This window comes from Lagopus muta, chromosome 3 (genome assembly GCF_023343835.1).
Source record: "Lagopus muta isolate bLagMut1 chromosome 3, bLagMut1 primary, whole genome shotgun sequence".
Classification (NCBI taxonomy): Eukaryota; Metazoa; Chordata; class Aves; order Galliformes; family Phasianidae; genus Lagopus; species Lagopus muta.
In genome coordinates, this window is record NC_064435.1 from 35534689 (window position 1) to 35555634 (window position 20946).

General features: G+C 38.2%; 1 protein-coding gene across 3 annotated transcripts in view; it reads right to left on the reverse strand.

Annotated features, from left to right (window-relative positions):
- The window catches only part of NKAIN3 (sodium/potassium transporting ATPase interacting 3), a 332338-nt gene that overhangs the window by 68405 nt on the left and 242987 nt on the right, over nt 1-20946 (reverse strand). For all 3 annotated transcript variants that reach the window (XM_048938779.1, XM_048938780.1, XM_048938778.1), the window contains exon 4: nt 13526-13723. In XM_048938779.1, the coding sequence (XP_048794736.1) occupies nt 13526-13723 (198 nt within the window). The remainder of the gene's footprint in view (nt 1-13525; nt 13724-20946) is intronic.

Here is a 20946-nt window from a genome sequence, read left to right on the forward strand (position 1 = left end):
AGTGCAATTGCAAAATTCTTTCACTTCTTTGTGATAAGGACCCAAGTGACAGCAGACAGTGAGCAGAACAGGTTTGGTACCTCTTCATCTAACAGCTCAGGCCCTTCTCTTCGAACTAATCTCTGCTCATGCTCAAGAAGGGACCCTAAAATATTCAGTTCTCATCATTACATCTACCACTGAATGTTCTGTGTCCCAGGAAAAGGGTGGGAATATTAACATGAAATAGAAACAGTTTGGAAGGGTTTACAAATGAAGCATTTTTCAACATCATTATTGTTCAAATAACTTCAAGCACAAAGATAAATGCAAGTTAGGAAGCTTTAAGTGAGAAAGTATTTTTCTAGATGATGTTATTTCTTCAGATGGTTTGATATGCAGTTGCTGGTAGTTTGAAATGAATGTTATCATGCTGTTACCCCTTTGGTCCTTCATGAAATCAGGCAACCTATACAGCAAATCTGGGGATGCATCCGTAGTCTTAGATGTTTTTCATTTTGCATGGGAAAGGGATTTTCAGAGGACAAAGGTGTTGAAGTAAATTACTTCAGTTTATTGTTTTTTTTTATTTTATATATGATTATTTTTAATGAACTAATCTTCCATATTCAAAACTTCTAGTGTTTCTTTCTAAAATAAGCTAGATGAAATAGTCTGGGCTAGCTGATATTACTAGCAAAGCCTAAGTCAGAGTCCTTTCAGACAAAAGACCATAAAAATATAGTTTCTTTTTCTAGCAGGAATGATTTCTTGTGAGGCTGCTTCTGAGAAAACCCCAGCATGGCTTCCCATCACTTACTCCCAATTATATGCACCATAACAAAATACAGAGAAAATTGATTTAGCTTCAGTGACATTGGCAGTGAGGTAACAGATGCTCCTGTACATAGTTCATCCAGATCTCCCAGGTAAAGAAAATAAAAAAGTAATGCTGAAAAGAAAAATAAACTTGAGGCTTTGTCCAGTGGTATTCTAGACTCAAAATTATTGCTCCTCTACGAGCTTGTTTAGGGAAGGCATTTTCATGCAATATGTTTGGTATGTCATGGTATTTCACCATGAAGAAATGGTGAAATTAGTGGCTCATTCCTGTTTGCCTGAGTAAAAATAAAATCAGTATCAAGGTAGTGGAATCAAATTTGTAAGAAAGCCTACAGGTGATGGAGAGGGTATTTCAAATACCTATGATGTGTGACTTCACTCTTGAAAATTCACTCCAGAAATCAGTGTTCTCTTTCCTTGAAAAAACAATTCAGCTACCCTGATATAAGTGTTCACAACGTAGTTTTAATTTTCTACGTTGATCTTTGTATTTTAAATGTTTTTATTTTGTATAAAATCACGTGTATTAATGTCAAGTACATTTTAAGATAATCAAAAGGATAAAAATAAACTAATTACAAGTGAAAAAGGAAATGATAGTGTACTTTTAAGAGGTTGTTTGTTACACAGTGATTTTTAATTCATAGTGATCATCAATTAAACATAGCAAAAATTTACTTAAAAGTTAAAAGAAAAGAAAGCTAGATTGTTTCTGCATTACTAGAAATGATTTCTTGAAAAATCTTTATTTATGTCATAAGTTCAGATGGAGGCTCAGCACCACACAGTTGCTGGCTCACTTCGCTTTTGCTCCCAGTGGGATGGGGAAAAAGTGAAAAATAAAAAACAAAGCAGAACTCATGAGTTGAGATAAAACTATTTACTAAGATTGAGAAAAGGAAAATAGTTATGGATAGATACATATATAAATGTATGTAAAAAGCGATGCACAAGCAATTGCCCACCACCCATCAACCAAGGCCCAGCTAGCTCACTGAGCAATGGAAGAGAGTGCGATGAACTCCCAACCCCTTCAAAACTCCTTCCGCTTGATGGCATATGATATGGAATGTTCCTTGGCCAGTCTAAGTTAGCTGTCCTAACTCTGTTCCCTGGGCCCTCCTTGAGCCATTTGCTGTGAAAGGCCTTGGCTCTATACAAAACTGTTTACCAGCAACTATAAACATCAGAGTGGTACCAGTATTGTTTTTCTCCTAGAACCAAAACATAACATCGTACCAGACTCTCTGAAGAAAAGAATTCCATCCCAGCTGAAACTAAGATGGTCTTTCACAACACATTCATTAAATTATCATTTTGATTCAGACTAACATCAGAATTGTGGAGAAACACCATTATTCATAATTTCTGTTTTTTCCATGTGGGCAATTGTTTCAGCTGAAGCTTTCTGTCTATTCTCCAAGGGCAAGAAGAAATGAATTTACTTTTCAGGCTTCTACCTTAAGGTGATTTTGTTCTCTCAGAATTGTTACTGACATGCGAAGAAAACTTACAAGCTGAAAGTAATTCACATCAGTCTCCCTTTCAAGACCACTAGCAATCTTACCTGTTCAAATCATAATCAAACCACTGCAAAGAAATTATTCAAGCATCAGTTTTACTCTGTCTCTGTCTATTATGTACCTTCAGAGAACACAACAATCCTTACACAAATGTATTCCTAGCCATAACCTAAAATACCATCCTTCTCACTTCTGTTTGTCCATTTTCATTCCACAACCTGAAACTCATTTCTTTTGCTTTATAAAAGCGCAATAAAATTGCCTTTTCTCTTAGGCAAGCCTGACAACCACTGAAAAAACAAATAGAAGTTAAAAAAAGAAAAATTCATCATGCATCTCTACCTTCACTACTACTGTGATATAGGAAGGCACCACTTCTTAGGCACTCACAAACCTGTGCCTTAACTGTATTTATGTTGCATTGCCACTGTTATCTAGATACTACAATCTGCAACCAATGTGAATGAGTCTTGTGGGTTATAACTCCTCCATCCTTCACTTCCTTCTTTTTGTGAATCACAGTGTTGCAGCACCATCTTCTCTGAAAGGCACTCAGGCACTGATGGAGCAAAAGAACAAGTCTGGCAGCAAGACTAAGTTTTACAACACTTTCTGCAATACTAGAGTATGAACAAAGAACAGATAAACAGATATATTATGGAATCAATCAAATCAAAATTAAAAATTAAAAATCAAAAGACATTTTTCAAGAACACCTTGTCTTTCTGTGAGTAGTTCTGAGAGGAGCACATATGCATATTGACCTTTTTCCTCAGTGAAAGACAAATCATGCCCTCAAACCTCAAGGAGTCTCAGTTGTTTCACTGCTTGTTTAGTGAAATTCCAGCTCTGTGTTTCCACATTTCCTTAGGACAGTGTTACTGCAGCAGTTAGAGGGTGTTACAAATCATCTGGGATTGTAGTCAAGAGGGAGAAATAGAAATAGTCAGGTCACGTTCAGGTGGCAAATTTTAATGTCAGAGCTAGGCTGCAAATTCAGTCCATGATTAAAAGAAAAATGTTCCATTGGTGAACAGCTCACACAGATATGATTTTTAATCAGTGAATATTTTCCCCAATATAAGAAAGACCACTCACATGGTTAGCAACATTGTAAGCAGAAGGAAATATTCTGATGACTACTAGCAAGCACAAATCTATTGTTGTCCGGATCAGCAAGACTGCAGTGTGAGGCTTGCTGATAGTATGCCTGCCTTCTTTACAGTAGACATGCACATTCAGGCTAAGAAATCAGCCCATCTTGGCAAAACACCTTCTCATTATTTAAAAACGTGTTTGCATCTAAAAATCAATTAGAAAAAGCAAAACCTATTCAGCCACATGAGCACTTCACCTAGAGAAGGAGCTCATTTCCATGAGTGGCGTATCAGCTTTACAAATGGAGTGGATGTGATAACAGTATGCAGCTGGGGACACAGCAGGGCTGTCTGTATTTAAGCTCAACAGAAAGGTGCTAATATAATTCCAAAGAAGCCACCATCTACTGGTTGCCGCAGAGGTGCCTGAAAATTTGGTGGTATCTGGAGAGGCATGAAGAGGAACATCTTTGGAGCGCTGTGCTATTGCTTAAGCAGGAATTTCCAGGATCTTTGGTATCTCAGTAGCACACCAAACAGCTAACAGAGCATATGGTCAATGGAGTGTTCCTGAAGTCCAAAGAAAATATTGCTTGATTTTTACCTGAGGAATGTTGAATTTCCTCATTCCCTAAAAAATAACATAATTGCTAATCTTTTTTCCAGCACAGACAGTTCTTTCCCTTATAATTTTCAAATCCCCAGAATACCACGGTTTCAGTATTCTGATTGATGTCTTTACCACTTCCGCTACCTCTGTCTGTCTGCTGGGATAACGTGTTGTGTTGGAACCAGCAGCCACTGGGCTTACTGTGTGCTGGGCCACTGCAACTCCCAGTTCAGTGTCAGTTCAGGTTAACTTGAAAAACCCTGGAGATAGATCTGAATGAAAATATCTGACAGAATTATCATGACTAAGATGCAGACGTATCGTTTATTATAGTGCTTGTATCACAGAAAGGTAATTTCAAGCAAAAGTTGAAGGTAAATTATTTTCCAAATCTTCTATTTACCTCTCATGTTTCTGTGCTACTTACATAGAAACATTCATGAAATTCTAAAACTTAAAATTAAGTGGGCTTTCATTTTTACTTAAAATATTTTTTCTTGTAAATGAACACATTTCATAATATTTTCACAATTTCATTGATTTTTTCATATAGGATGCTGGAAAAATGCCCTAGTAATTTTCATGTCAACAGAAAACAGATCTATATCAAGTCCTGCAATATGTCTAGAACAATTTAGTTCTCATATTGATTAGCTGACAAGGCGAAGACACTGCCATATTGCCAGGGCTTAAACTGCTGTCCCCTATCCCCTCACCTTTAACCAGCTGCACTTCGAGTGTTGTCTAATCCTTTCGCAAACCTGCATCATAACAGTTAATGAATAAATGGACATGTAAGTAGGTATATTATCAGTGATTCCAGTTCCTTTTAAACGAGCTTTCCTTTCCCATGGAAGGAAAGCTCAGATGGCAAAAAGCCATATACTTTTCTTGCTTTTGTCTCAGGCAGTTACTTTATTTATTCAGACTGCTAATTAGGCACACATACTTGTGTGTTTTCCAACCTATTCACTGCGAAGCACAATGGGTCTAACTAAAACTAACAGTAAAGGACAAGCAATTTTTAGAACACTGGTGCAGATACAGTCACTCACTAACTTCATTTCTCTTGAAGGTATATCTTTCAACACTGATGGATTGATATTGGCAAAGGACAAGTGGGCTCTATGCAGCCCTGATCTAATCCTACAAACACTGGAGAATTTGCACAAGGCAGAGATTGCAATAAATGTATGAGACAGCTACTACAAAGCCACAGGTTGGTATAAGCTATCTTCTCTGCAGTCTGTTCCTCCTGTACAAAGGAGCTCCTGTAAGCTCCTGTAAAGCTCCTGTAAAACTGCCCAGGCTGAGTAAGTTCTTCTGACTTTTAATAATCTGGTTATCACTCTAAATTACTAATGAATCTTGGAGAAGACAGATCTTCCTGGCTATTATTATTAGGTATTTCTTTCATACTTCCTGTCACCCCTGGAATAGTGATGAAAAACCATGAAACCATGACACCCCCTTTTGGAAAAACATTGAAGTTGAGCTCTGCAGACAGAGCAAAGTTAATTTTCTATGCCACTTGCACAATTCTTTGTTTGCAAACTATTTGCAATTTGAAAGTTACAAGCAAACATTCAAGGAGAGATGTAATACCTTTAGGACTACTATATTTTACTCATGCACCGTTCCTGTAGCCCTTAACAGTAAATTGCCTCATGTTTTTCTATCACATGCTGATGTTGACTGGCTTTCTTAATCAATCACACGTCACTCGGGGAAACGGAAAGAGAGTAAGGAACCTGGCTGAGCACCGGTCTCAGCCCCTCCAGGGCTTTTCTTTGGAGAGCAGCGTACACGATGTGCTCCCTAGCATCCTTTTCTGTCCAATTATAAAAATAACACGGCCATAACTAATGGGCAAAAGCAGACTGCTGCAGTACCTTGGAGGCACCCCATCACATATCGATATAATTAGCCCTTTTGTTATATCTAAATGAATAAGAAGCAAGCTGTAGCTCTGACTGCCAGAAGGGAGGAGCAAAAACCCCTTTACAACCTCTTTCAGAGCAACTCCTGGAGCTTTTACAGCAGCATGGAGAAGGCAGTTCTTAACACTGGAGATACAGGAAGAGCCATCCAAATTAATCTAAAAAGGATTGAGACTTATGGCTCAGTAGTAAAAGCTTGGTCAATGATCTGAACATCATTAAGTAACTCTGGCAATGCTTCTACACTTACCCTCTCTACAGTTCAATACTCACAATGTTTCACTTGATTAATTATTTACACAAGAATCATAAACTCCATTTTAATGTCTACTGTGCTAAATAAAGTTGTTAATTAAATTGTATTTTTCTCTGATGAAAAAAGCATTTAAATTTAACAAATGTCATAATTCATAGCAGTATTACAAAATCAACATTTGGCAGATTCTTTGGAGGTGGGAGGGTATAAATAATTCCCAAAGTGAGGCAATCCCATGGGGAAGCTATGAAACAATGGCTGGTGACAATTGCTTTTCATTTCTCTACAGAAGTGACATTGCATGTTCTGGTCATTTTGTCATATAATTATGACAAAAATAAGAGAAATTAATCCCTCAAAAAATAAGAAGAACAAACTAATTTTATGGCAGGGATGACAGCATTATTAAGAACAATCATAATAATAATAAAAATTCAGTATATTTCAAATGACCCTATCTGGTTAATTAAAACAAGATAATCTGAAAATGTAAGGATGACAAATCTAAGAAAGATGAGATTTTTAAAAGTGCGTGGCATAAAATTTCATCAGTAAGTATGAATGTTTCATACAATTTTTAATGATAGTGAGTACATAAATCTCATTAACATACAGAGTGTATGTTATGATGTAACACACAGAGGTTGCAATTCTACCAGCACTGAACACATTACCAAACATTCAGACACTGTATTGAAAGCTGCTTTACAAGTCCATTGCCTAGAGAAAGCACAATATGGGTAAGTTCAAGAATTGAAAAGTGCACTGGGGAGAGCTATTATCAGGACGTATTCTTATTGCCTAATCTAAATCCTGGGAGACAGTGTCCAGTTAAATGTGGTTTTATTATCTCTTGCATGCAAAATAACCATTAGGTATATCCAGACATGAAGTCCTCCACCTCCAACTACTATAGAGGAGTGCAAGCTGCCTCCACACTGCCACATTGCTGTACACACACTAGATGTGTTCCTGTACCAGACTGATTGCATGCATCAACCCAAGTAAACACCTACTTCAGGCTCTTTAATAGTTTTAGCCCCAATGAGCTCTACAGTAAAGATTTTAGACTAAAACAACTGCTTTTGATACCATCTTCAATCCACTATTTATGCAAAAACCAGACCTTTCCTGGGGGCCATAATGAGGCCAAGTATAAATGAAATCAATTCCTAGAATAAATTAAACATCTCTCTCAATCTTTGGCTTCACACCCAAAGCTCAAAGTATTTTCAGCTTTTTTTTCTAGCTGAGAAAGTATACATCAGATGAAACATGCTAAGAGGCAAAACATTCATAAACAGCACAGAAATGCAATCCTTATCAACACAAAGCCCCAGCTCCATACTCAATTCTCCATTTGGAGAGAGGCCAGCAGAACTACTGACACAAGACAGACACATATGGCTTAACACAGGGCTGGAGGTGTCTCTCACACAGTGCCATACAAGGCTGGTGGAAGCGCTTAATAGAATAGAATGCTTCTGAATTGAAAACCACTGGTTTTAGCTATTCACCAATACGGATATTAGTAAGGATTTCAATTCATGAGATCAGCCCAGTATTGACTGTCTGACATTGTGTGTTGTCATAAAACATCTCTGTAATTGCTGGATGTCACGTCATCCTACTCAATCATGTCAAAAAGGTTGATCACTAGCTTCTGTGCATGAGATTAAAAAAAGTAAAATATTGGTGCTAACCAAAGATTTATATACTCCTTTAACTAAACAGAGCCTTTTAACTACTTGCCAGATCCTTCCTAGGTCCGCCCTGAGGAATGAATTGCAGCTGGAGATTTGCCCACCACGACTGCATCAATAGAAGGAAATTCCTGTATGCCTGAGAGTGTTCCTGGCACTGGCATGCAGTCACCCATGCTGCCACATGGCTTGAGTTCAGCCTGTTCCAGACAGCAGACAGTATTCTCCCAAACTGTTCCCAGCACAGGTTTGGTTGGAAAAACAATCCCAGTATTATTCCTGCTGAGTGGCTTGAAGGGTCTAGTGTATTTTGGAGACTGAGACCAACAGCGTAGACATGAGTTGCCCTCAGTCAGTTGGCCTCAACACCCATTTTCCTAGGCATACTTCAGTGATGTGTGTAGGTAAGATGGACAGACTGCTCACTTATCCAGTGGTTACAGAATGCAAATCCCAATTTTACTACTTTTGAGTAGGTTTGACTGTTCTAATAGTTGTGATATTATAACTTCATTACATACAGTAATTCTGCAGAAAGGAAGTAATTTTTCTGGTTGTATGGTGGTTGTACTTCTAGCAATTAAGTTATCCCCTGTTGATTACTGCTTGACTTTAACTTAGGCCAGTATACTTGCTGCTTTCAGCACCACTATGGATAAGCTTCATTTTTCTTTATTTCACTAAATCACATATTTGACTGGCTTTGTAATGCAGTGAAAATGAGGTAACTCTCCAGGAGTGTTTCCTGTTTGGTTGGTTGACTTGTGGGTTTTTTTGGTGACTGTTCATCATTTATAGGTCCTGTTGTCACCTAGGAGCTATACTAATTGATACAAGATCACCAGATGTACCTCTGCTAAGTAAAGCAGTGCTTTTCTTCAAAATATCCTGGTTTTGGTCATCAGTAACATACCAAACATATTGAGTGCTTTGAGTTTTTAGTGTTTTGGTGTTGGTTTTTTTTCCTTTTTTTTTTTTCTTTTTTTTCCTCTTATATCTTTTTTTCCCTTCAATGTTCTAGATTTTAGGTATAGCTCTACCACACAGCAAAGAGTACTGTCATTAGACCTCAGTGGAAAGTTAGGCTCACCTTGTGCAGTGCAGTGACATGAGAAGGTTACAACTTGTGTCCCTTGAAGCACTCTAGTGTTAGCTTTTCACTCTGCTAACATTAATTCGTTTTGCATTTTCAGAACTGATGAAATTATTCTGCTGCTAATTCCAGAACTACGCCCATGAACCTTGGCTTGGTGCAGTGCAGCTGTGAACAAACTTACTGTGATATAAGCTTCAGCATCTACTACAAAACTCCCTGTAAAGACCCTTCTCAAAACCACTAAAATGCCTTGATTTTGACTGGAATATACATTTATTCTCAAAAACTTCAGGTTTCAGTAAAGAAACTTGTATTTTAAATTTAAAGCTACTGCACAGATATTTATAACAAAGTGATACACTACGCATAAAATAAATGTAAATTTTAAACACACAATTTAAATATATTTATTTTTAATTGCATCTCACTCTCCCATATTTCCCTTGATTTTTCCCCAATCTAAAGAAGTACTTAAACCTTCAATACTCAATTCATTTCAATAGTCATGTACAATAAAGAATGAGATACAAAACTACTGTTTCACTGGTAAAATATATTTTCTTTGGAAACAACTATAGAGCAAATACAGAAGGAGCCTTAGAGTGTTAGAATTAAATAAATGATTATGTAATATATTCTTCAAAGGAGGGTCTAATGTAGTTACAGCTGGAGAACTCTGTGCATATAAAAATGTTTCATACCAGTTTAAAAAGAAAATAAAGATTTCAATACAAAGTCACTCTTCAGAAATGGAGAACTGCAGTGAATTAAATACCTGGACAGGTATCCAATATTTGCTCCTAGAGGGATTTCTTGTTACTGAGGCTCTGACTCCCTATCAAATGGAATTGCATACTTTTCCAGTCATTTGGACAGGGGTTAGCATGATAAAATGATTTGTTATGCCAATAAATTTTTTGTTACATTATAAAATGGTTTGTTACGCTACTTCTGCAAAATAAAAATGTTATGAAAATTAAGTGGGCTGTAAGGTTCAAAAAGGAATGTTCTACTTTTGGGACTAGACACAATGAGAAGAAAAATAAGAAGGGCTACACATAGCCAGCCTACTAGCAACTCTTCAATACTGTAAAAGGACATTTTAACTAACAACTGAAATTATTATCCTAATTACAAAACAGTTATGCATCTGAAATGAATGGGAACCTTCTTGGGTCAACAGAAAATAAGAGGAAAATGAAGTAAGACTGATAATCTAGGTGGTGACTTCTGTCCTGTGTGACAATAAATTAAATAAGGCTAAATTACAACTCAGAATGGAAACTGAAGTACAGACTCCTATGCTAATCACAGTGTCTCGCAGATGGGATAAGCAAGATAATAAGACTGGAGGAAAACCCTACTTTGCATATTTTAACATTGTGTATATCAGTCAAAAGCAATATCTGAACCTGGCAACTTTAATTCCCAGTCAAGTCTTATAAGTCCCTGTCTCATTTTGAAATTGCTATGTATTATGTACAGAATTTGTTTATGATTGTTCCAGGCAATAATTCACCACACAAGAAATGGACATCTTATGCTTTATGTAATGCTGCAGAAATTATTACATCTTTTTTTTGTATTTTTCTGCATTAGCATTTCACGATGGCTCAATTTCTTGAGCATGGTGCCCGTAAGATTTCAATCTTGAATGTCCAGCCTGCCTGGACTCTGTTGCCTTTCAGAATCACCTCTCAAAGGATTCTATGATCCTGCTCTCTAAATAGGCTGAAGCCTGCCCCCTAGAAATCCAAGGTAGCAGTTCTGCTAACTGCCATCCTTTCTTCAGTTAACATTAAAACAAAACAAAACAAAAACAACCTATCATTTAATGATTGCTCTGCCAAGACAGCCTCCAGCTATCACATCACCCATAAGAGCTTCTCTGTTTGCAGAAAATAGGACAAGTGGGGCATCTTCCCTAGTGGGTTGTCTCACCATCTGTCTGAGGAAGATATCTTCCACACACCACAGGAATCTCCAACACAGTTTACTCTTTGCTGTAATGTATTTCCAGCAGACTTCAGGAAAGCTGAAGGTGCCAATGAGACAATGGGCTAGTGACCATAAGACTTCCGGTTGCTTATAGAACGTTTCATTTGCTGGTTCACCCTGATTAGGATGAACAACAGCAGAATCCCATAATAATATCCACCTGCTTGCTTTTCCCCTGACTCAAAGCTTTTATCACCATGCAGCCAAAGCATCCCTTACCAGACAGGGCTAGCTCAACACCTCTACTTCTCTGTCTCTCTCTACTGAAGGACCTGTAACCATCTATGACAGCACTCAGACTTCATTTAAATGAATGAATGATTCATTCCATTCAAAATATGTCATTACATTGAAAAATAAAATCTGAGAAAAATCACAGAATCACAAAATGGCCAGGGTTGGGAGGGACCTCAAGGATCATGAATCTCCAACCCCCCTGCCACATGCAGGGCCACCAACCTCTCCATTTAATACTAGACCAGGCTGCCCAGGGCCCCATCCAACCTGGCCTTGAACACCTCCAGGGACAGGGCATCCACAACCTCTCTGGGCAGGCTGTTCCAGCACCTCACCACTCTCTGGGTAAAGAATTTCCCCCTGACATCCAACCTAAATCTTCCCTCCCTCAACTTAAAACCATTTCCCCTTATCCTGCTGTTATCAACCCTTTCAAAGAGTTGACTCCCCTCCTGTTTGTAGGCTCCCTTCAGGAACTGAAAGGCTGCAATGAGGTCACCCCACAGCCTTCTTTTCTGCAGGCTGAACAAGCCCAGCTCCCTCAGCCTGTCTTCATAGGGGAGGTGCTCCAGTCCCCTGACCATCTTTGTGCCTCTCCTCTGTACCCTCTCCAACAGCTCCCTGTCTTTTTTGTACTGGGGGCTCCAGACCTGGACACAGTACTCCAGATGGGGCCTCACAAGAGCAGAGTAGAGGTGGACAATCACCTCCCTGTCCCTGCTAGCCACTCCTCTTCTGATGGAGCCCAGGATACCATTTGCCTTCCGAGCTGCAAGGGTACACTGCTGGCTCATGATAAGTTTTTCATCTATCAAGACCCCCAGGTCCTTCTCCACAGGGCTGCTCTCAAGGACCGCTCCTTCCAGTCTATGGATGCCTGGGATTTCTCCGGCCCAAGTGCAAAACTCTGTACTTTGCTGTGTTGAACCTCATCAGGTTCACCCAGGCCCACCTTTCTAGTCTCTCAAGGTCCCTCTGAATGGCATTCCTTTCTTCTACCGTATCAACAGCTTGGTGTCGTCAGCAAACTTGCTGAGAAAAAAAAAATTCAAACTAATTTCAAACCAAATTTCAAACTAATAAATGAAATCTGCCAATCTCTCTTACTTTGCTAGTGGCGGTATTTGCAGTCAGTTAGCACAATAGCTTGAAGTACTGAATCGACTAGGAATACTAGGAATATCTGACCTTTCTTGCTGATCATTTAATGGAGCATGTCTCACCAGCAGGCCTGGACGGGAAACCATAACCTTTTCCATGCTATTCAGCAAGAACTGGTGGTCATGGTTAGGAGCACAAACCACAAGCATTTGTTTCTCAGAATAGATGCAGATATCTGAGGTGTATCAGACTTACATGCAGTCACTTCTGATGGACCATTTCCTTTGTACCACTTCTAACTATGTAGAGGATGAAACAGATACCACTTCTAGGAGTTCACACAAAGTTTGTGCCAGCCAAACTTTTGAGCTTAAGCAAAACCAGGAATTTGAGGAAAGGCTGTGGCTAAGACTGGTCTTCTGCTCTCAAAGTAACTCATCCAGACCCATTACTTCCCAGCATTGCCCACAGTCCTCAGATACCTAGCAACTCGTGGCAGAGCTCAACAGCTGTGTGACAGACAGCAGACCTTCTCTAATGACTTCTATTACTTGCAATTTGACTGGCATTGCCACTACAAGAAGTGGATCGCAAAAGCAGAGTACTGTGATAACCCAGAGACTCAGGAAAGAACAGGTAACATGGCTAAATATGAGTACTCTCATTCCTAACATTTCTCTGGCCTTTTTCAAGTGTCACATTTATATCTCACTTTGGGAGAAGCTAAGGTGTTATCAAGTAAAATATATTTACATTCAGGACAGAATAAATAATATCAGCAATTGTGAACTTCGGAAGGGTTTAGGCAAACTAATTTTGGACAAGTCTGCTCTCCTTTTCTGCACGCCTGAATGAATGAGAGCTGAGAACTTCAGACAGTTTTCACCTCTCCCAGCGAAGATCAAAAAAGGAACTATCCCAATTTGTCACCTATACAGAGCCTTGGAAGATAAAAGCAAAAAGAATAGTGGTTTAATAATGTGACTATCATTCTGTAATTCAAAATATAACACAGTTCCAAATCTGTGCTGCTATTCATTAACTGCTACATTACCCTATCAAGAAAGAAGCACTCAAGAACTGAACTCTGAATGCAAAAAGATCTCGCTGGAATCTGAGTACAAAAGGAAATAGGGACTTACAGAGAGGAGTATTTGGATAGCGCTGTGAATGACCTCTAGGTACTGGAAATCGATTATGCAGCCTGTCACAGAGACATAGGAGTAATCATCTAGGATGCCAGGAGAAGAAGGACGCACCACTCTTCGTATGCAGCCAGGCCCGTGCTCTCGCCACCAAGAACGGTGCATTGAGATATTAAAGGTCATGAGATCAGTTTCCTAGGAGACAGACAGGGAAAAAAGCATGAAATCCTCTAATTCACTATTATTTAAGATGAAGAAATTGAAATAAAAAAATGGTTTCAATTATTAAAAGGAAAACAACATAACTTACTTCCCCTTCACCTACATAATTTTAACATGAAAGTAGATCATTAGGAGGGAGAAAGGAAATTGCAAATGTTTATCATTTATTTGGTAACTGTGCATTGGAGCTCCTGTCCAGTAGAAGAACCATCATACCAAGTACAAAACACAGTGCATATTCTATGTCTCCATAGACTTCACTGCTAAAAAAGCAATTTCATTGTCATTTAATTAAAACGTGTATCAAGAATTAATTCTTTGAACAGGAAGCAGAGGAAGTCCTACTCCATGGTTCTAGAAGTGATCTAAAATAAACTTCCCACACATTTACTTAAATTAATAACTGCAGAAAAATCAGGTATTATCTTAAATTGGGCAAAGGAGATTGTTCCAGCTACCAAAGATTCAAATAATAAGCTCTTCCGCAGTCAAGGTGTCTGAGACTGGTAAGGAGCATCTCAAATCAACATGAGGTAATCAACAGTGCTTTGTGGACAATTTTACATTTGAAAGCACCTCTTTGGAGTTTGCCTGCAAAAGAGAGGGCTCAGGAGTGTTTATTAGCTGAAGACTTGGCCTGGGAGCAAATGAAACCATCTCAATACAGGATATTAGGAGATGATACCATTGTATCCTGTGAAGGCAAGATAGAGGCTGGCAGGTCCCTGCTTGAAGTTAACTAGAACCCATTTTAATACCAAAACCAACTTTCATATTTGCAATTAATGTGAAATAAGTCATACTACTACTTTAGATAATTCACATTTAGGTTTTCCCCATTTCCCCATATCACTCAATTTCGAGGTAGCTGTAATAATGCGTACAACATTGTTTGCTACAGGCCCACAGATTTCCTTATTCTCATATGTGCCAATTTGTCCACACTGCATGTGCACCAATGCCGATTCACTTGTACCTCACTCTGAAAATCTGTCCTGTAAGTTTATCTGTGACAGTTTCACATCGACAAAATGTATATTTGGTATAAATTCTTAGTTCTACCTCTGTTAACTAACTTTATTCTGGCCACATTTGAAAAGTAACCAGTGAATTACATCTTGCCAATCTCTGTAGCTGATAGGTAGCAGTAACAAGTCAGCAGATGTTTTCACTCTCCATAACTTCTTTACCCTTAAAATGAAGATTTGTAGGATCAACCATTGACAGCTGATGAAGCATTTGTCTTTTGACGTTGCGTGCTGCTCCTTGATACCAGTTTAGAACATTTTCAGCTGCACTATGAAAATGATTTACAAAATCTGAAGTTGACAGATAATTCAGTGTAATGAAAATGTAATTACAAATACAGTCATAGAAAATAGCAGAGGCTTTCTCTGTACAACAATGCCAGAGATTGCACAGTGTTAACAAGCACTTTTAGCAATTGTCAAGTGTAGAAAATGCCATTTATCAAGCAGCATGCACGTACTCATCTATTTTGGTAACTCTTTGTTGAGTGTAGAAGTGGACTGTCAGTGTGGGTTAGCCTGTATCAAATGCTGCAAGTTAACATTTCTTTATGGTAACTGAGAATAAATTGTGAAGTCTGCGTGTCTGGAGTTTGTTTTGTGTTTTTTTTGTTGTTGTTGTTGTTTCCTTCCATTATTTCTTTGTGTTTTGTTTTGGTCTTTACGCTTTATTAGCTATGGCCTTGTGCTTAGTTCACAGTCAACGAAGAAGAAAAACAGCAGACTTAGAAAGGGAAACAGCTCTGCCCCCTTGCCAACACCTTTAAAAGTACTTTGGCATATAGTTGTCTTTGGCAATTTTAGGTAAAATCTTTTGCTTCTGAAATACTGCTATGTTTGGTTCCCGAGAATTTTTTTTTTTAATTGCTTAAATTTATGATCATATTTAGAAATATCTCCCTGAATTTGCTGACCATTGTATGAGCTCATTTACTAAGAAAACAGTGAACATGAGGCACATCTGCAGACTCTTTTATACTTCAAAGCTGCTGGTGCTCCAGTGAGGGAAGGAAACAACACTACTAAAACAAAAGTTATTTTATCTGATTAAAAAGAGATGTCATCACAGCACTTGCAGCTGCTGTTATTATCACTATTCAGAAATTATGGAAAAAGGCCATAAGAAGAGCATTTCATAATTAGTTTTCACTCTGTGCATTATGACCCAAGTTTCCAAAACAAGTGAAAGGATAATGAAGGTCCAGCAAAGACCAGTTCCAGAAATGCAAACAAAACCATTCAGTGCATGAGATTGACCTCTAACAAATCACTTCACAAAATGGCAGCCGTAAGCTTTTTGAGATGATAAATGCTAAACTGCCAATCAATAAATGAAAGCCTAAAAAACGAAAATAAAAATCACTCTCCTAACTCATTTTTTGGAGATATTTAATCTGTAAAGTGAGTTGAGTGTGCCAGGCTTTGAAAATGTAGCTTATGTCTTTATTCTCCTCCACAGAAATATATAAATTTGAAAGACTCAACACTTGATTGTAAAGGTTTTAAATACCAGCATATTTCTAAGAGTCTTTTAGTATCTGTGAATTCAGTATTTGGAAGCTCTGGATGGTGGAAGAGCTGCTGCCAAGTGGATTATTCTCAATCATATGTTCAATAAAATTTAAGAACTTTTCTTAAGAAAGTACAAGCAAGTTCTTGAATTTTTTTCAGTGGATAATGTGCTGCTTTCCAATGTTAGAGGCAATCGCTGTGGGAATCAAATGTTGTTTCTGTGTTACAATTGGATAATATTTTTTTATTTCACGATCTCCACTATCATAGTCTTTCTATTTAACTTGGGGAAGATCTCTGACAGTTTACATATCCTCTAGATGAACCTTCCCAGGAATCACAGAATCACAGAATTGTAGGGGTTGGAAGGGACCTCCAGAGATCATCGAGTCCAACCCCCCTGCCAAAGCAGGTTCCCTACACCAGGTAGCACAGGTAGGCATCCAGGCAGGTCTTGAACATCTCCAGAGAAGGAGACTCCACCACCTCCCTGGGCAGCCTGTTCCAGTGCTCCGTCACCTCACTGTAAAGAAGTTCTTGCGCATGTTTGTGCAGAACTTCCTATGCTGCAGTTTCCCGCCGTTTCCCCTTGTCCTGTCTCCACTCACCACTGAAAAGAGTCCAGCCTCGCCATTCTGCCCCCCACACCTTAGATATTTATAGACCTGGATCAGGTCCCCTCTCAGTCTTCTTTTCTCAAGGCTGAACAGACCCATATCACTCAGCCTTTCTTCATAGGAGAGATGCTCCAGGCCCTTCACCATCTTTGTGGCCCTCCGCTGGACTCTTTCCAAGAGATCCCTGTCTTTTTTGTACTGTAATGGAATGCACGCTCTGTATATAGGTGTATACATTTTGTCATTGCAAGAATATCCTGCACGAGATCGAACCAGAGAACAAGTCATGGCATACCTGAGGAAGCGCCTGAAGGCCTGGCATTCCCCTCTCCCTCCTGTTGCTCTTGTTTAACAAAGACTTTGAAGAAAATCACCATATCAATATGACAAGAGCACTGAGACATCTTGGAAACAACAGGACAACAAGACTGACACCAGATAACAAATAAATTAACAAGTAAATAACAAATGTAAACCTGCTGATGGCAGGACTCCCGCCATTGCAATCGCAAATAAAATCTGCTTTTTATCAGAGATACCATCCTGACAAAAATTATTTGGATATTTCCAACATCATGAAACAAACACTTATAACATGCTTATATAACATCACTTGCTGAAGTTTAAGCTGTTTATTATTAAAAGTAATAAGAAGGATATTTATTTTGTGTTTACTTTATGTACAGTGCTCACAAGAAACTAAAAATGAGAATTTAAGATTATTTAATAAAAGTCACCAGACAAAGTAAGAAAATACACTAAAACTTCATTCCATTTTCTAAGACAAAAAAGTAATGCTGACTTGCGACTGTTCCTGCTTTTATGAACATGGAGAAAAGATTTACATCAAAACCTGATCGATAGCTAATAAAAGGTAATGGAGAAAAGGAGAAAACCAGTACATTTTCTTGTAAATCGCTGCTCCCTGTTAAGTTTGTAGTTAAGATGCAATGATGTTGGCATGGACAATGGACACACACATTCCATAGTAATTCATTTCAAGGAGACATTAATCTCTATGAGATGCAAGTGATGCCTTCCAGTGTTCACAAGACCTGCTGAAATTGTAGAAGATCTCTGGTTAATAGCTGATGCTTATTCTCTAAAGATGCCCCACTGGCAACATAACATTAATTTTCTAACTACTTTTTTTTTTTTTCCCTGAAACCACTGTTTCTGGTCATGGCTTGCTCTATGATGATCAGTTATGCTCCATCTTCCCTTGCTGTGCTGAATGGATTGGTTTTGAAGATCTGGACAGATAACCCTGAAGAAGTCCATTGATAAATAGGGAGATTTCTATTACTAGCTCTCACATTTTCTTGTTCGGGATTTTCAATATTGACTCAAAAAAATTGTTTTCAATTTAAACTCTTGCTTCAGTGTTACACAGATGATCTTTTACTTGCTCAATGAACTAGTGGTAAGAGGTAGCTCCACTCAGTAATCTTGACACTGATGATGTGGTAGAGTGATGAACCATGTTGCTTCAGGGCAGTCTCTCTAGTTTGTTACTAGTGAAAGCATAACACAGTCAGTATATCACCCTCATCGTGAAGTGAAAAGACACAAGAAGAATATCCTTCAAGTGCATAGACCCTACTGGGACTACTCAGCTCTCTAAATGAACTGATATCCTGCACCAAGTGTGCATATCACCCAATACACTTCAAATTAGAGGTATGGTGTGATGCACGTAAACCCATTACCCTTAAAAGTTTGCAGTGTCAAGATCTTCAGATAAAATAGATGAGGAAATCCCAGCATCATGGGCAAAGAATGGATAAGAGACATTAAGAAGCTCGGTCACTCTTTGTGGAGAGTAGGTCATCATTATTAAAGTTCCAATCATTCCTCTAACTGAGATTAGAGGTCCCCCCTCAAAAAAAAAAAAAGTGTTCAAGTTAGGCAGTACTGTCATTGCTATCCTTTATTCTTTGAGCTTAGTCAGATTTTATTTTAGTGATCTTCTCAAATGATAAAAAATAAACATGATTGCTCTGCATTACACAATTTATCACACATTCAGAAAGTTTTTTTCTCCCTTCCAACAATATTAAAATCAGATTTGCAGAACTTACTTTCAAAGAAGAGTATCTTTTAAAAAAATCTAAGGTAAGACAACAGCAAAAAACAAACTGCTGCCTTCTTCATGCAACATTAGATTTGGCCATTAGAACCCTTCAAGGGATTGTTTTCTCCAACTTGTCCGCCTCTACAGATATTCTGGCAATATTCAGAGTCATGTTAAAGTCCTGGTTTTATGGCTCATCTATTTTCCTAGATCTGCCTCACTTTCATGGCAGTCCCTGTGTTTGAGAAACAACCCAGAGAGGTAATACAGTATCACTGAAATACACTCTAAGATCAATGAATAAAAAGCATGAGACAAGATCATTGGATCCATATGCACCTTACTCATCACTCGTCATAGGCAGTTCAGTATGAGCATGAAGAAGCCATGGATGACTGTTTTTCTCCCATGGGGTCCATGAGATCTGATTAAGCCAAGTACTTAGTCTGAAAATTACTCTCACCTATTCCCTCTGATGATCCCGACATAGGTAAGAGACAAACAAGGTTTGGAGTGATGGCAAACTATGAGCACTGTTTTCATATTTGAAGACTGAGACTTAGATAAGGGTTTCTCTAAATTCAAAGCAGATTGTTGTGTTCTTCTGTCAAGCCAAATGTACTTCTGACTGAAGCAAAGAATCAAGAGGAGACTGGAATGCAACTCTAATAGTGTAGAATCAAAAGCAGCATTGGTGTGACACGTATATTCATCAGCACGTATACTGCGGGAAAACATTTCAGTGCAGTACCAAGAACATGTGAAAGAAGGCTTGAAAAAAGTCTTCACACACAAAACATATAAACAGGATCCAATTAAAAATCATAAAAATTTTCTGTCTAGAAGATTCATAAGGCTATGTACATTTGAAAAAAGCAGTTTATAATGTAAATCTTCAGTCTCAGGAACACCATTTTAACCTATTTTTATCTTTGCTGTTGTTTTCAAACAGAAGTGCTCAGATCCCTAGGGAATTCTGCATGGTTTTAAATAAAAGGAAATTAAAATTTGTCATTAACATACCTTCCCTCAAAGACAAACCGCTATAGAAAACTCTTTCCACACTATTTTACAATATATTATTTTTTACACTTAAAGCAGAAGGATTCAGCCTGTGCACTATTCCAGTCTCTAAGCATTCTACAAACACACTGCTCCAACAAGAAAGTACATATCTATTGAGAATACTCTTGAAATGTTAATGGAGACTGCATTTCTACTCTTAAAACATAAATGTCTGGCTTGGCTTTCTCTGTGCTAAAACTGCTTGGTTTTACACAGTTCTCCATCATTCACATTGTGGATGTCCTGATGTGAGAAACTGTGCAAAACCAATCCTTGCATGAGGTGGTACTTCTAATGTTCCTAGAAAATACATGCAAATAGCAGGCACAATTAGTGCCAAAATCCCATATAATTGCTTCTGTTCCACATATTGAATCTAGCCTCAAACCAAAACAGGATTCATTTTCGTTATTATCCAAATAATTTTATTTTGCACACAGTGGTTGTGAAAAAAAGAGAAAGCATGGGGATAAAGGCACGATTTAGAATGAAATGTTGCAATAGCAGTACCGTTAATTTTAATAACTCCCTTTATCTTTGGCTGCCTCTGCATTCTCCCTCTCCAGCCTGAGCTGAGGAATACAGCTACCCTGCTAGAAGACAAGGTGAATTCTTTGCAGGAAATAAGCATATGCGATAGCAAGTCCTAAATTCAAGGGTGTGTATGAGAGTCCAAAGACATTAAAATGCACCATAAAAAGACTTCTGAAAGCTCTCTTGAATGCTAAGATTTCCAACAAGAAAAATGATTCCCTTTTTTGAGACTAACGAGAATGTTCCTACCTGCATTCAGGAACACTTTTAAAGATTAATAGGCCAGTTTAGGTAACTGCTGTTCTGTTCTCTGCTTTGCTTGCTTGAAGCAATGCAATTGCTCATTATACTGCCAGCTCCTGTTGT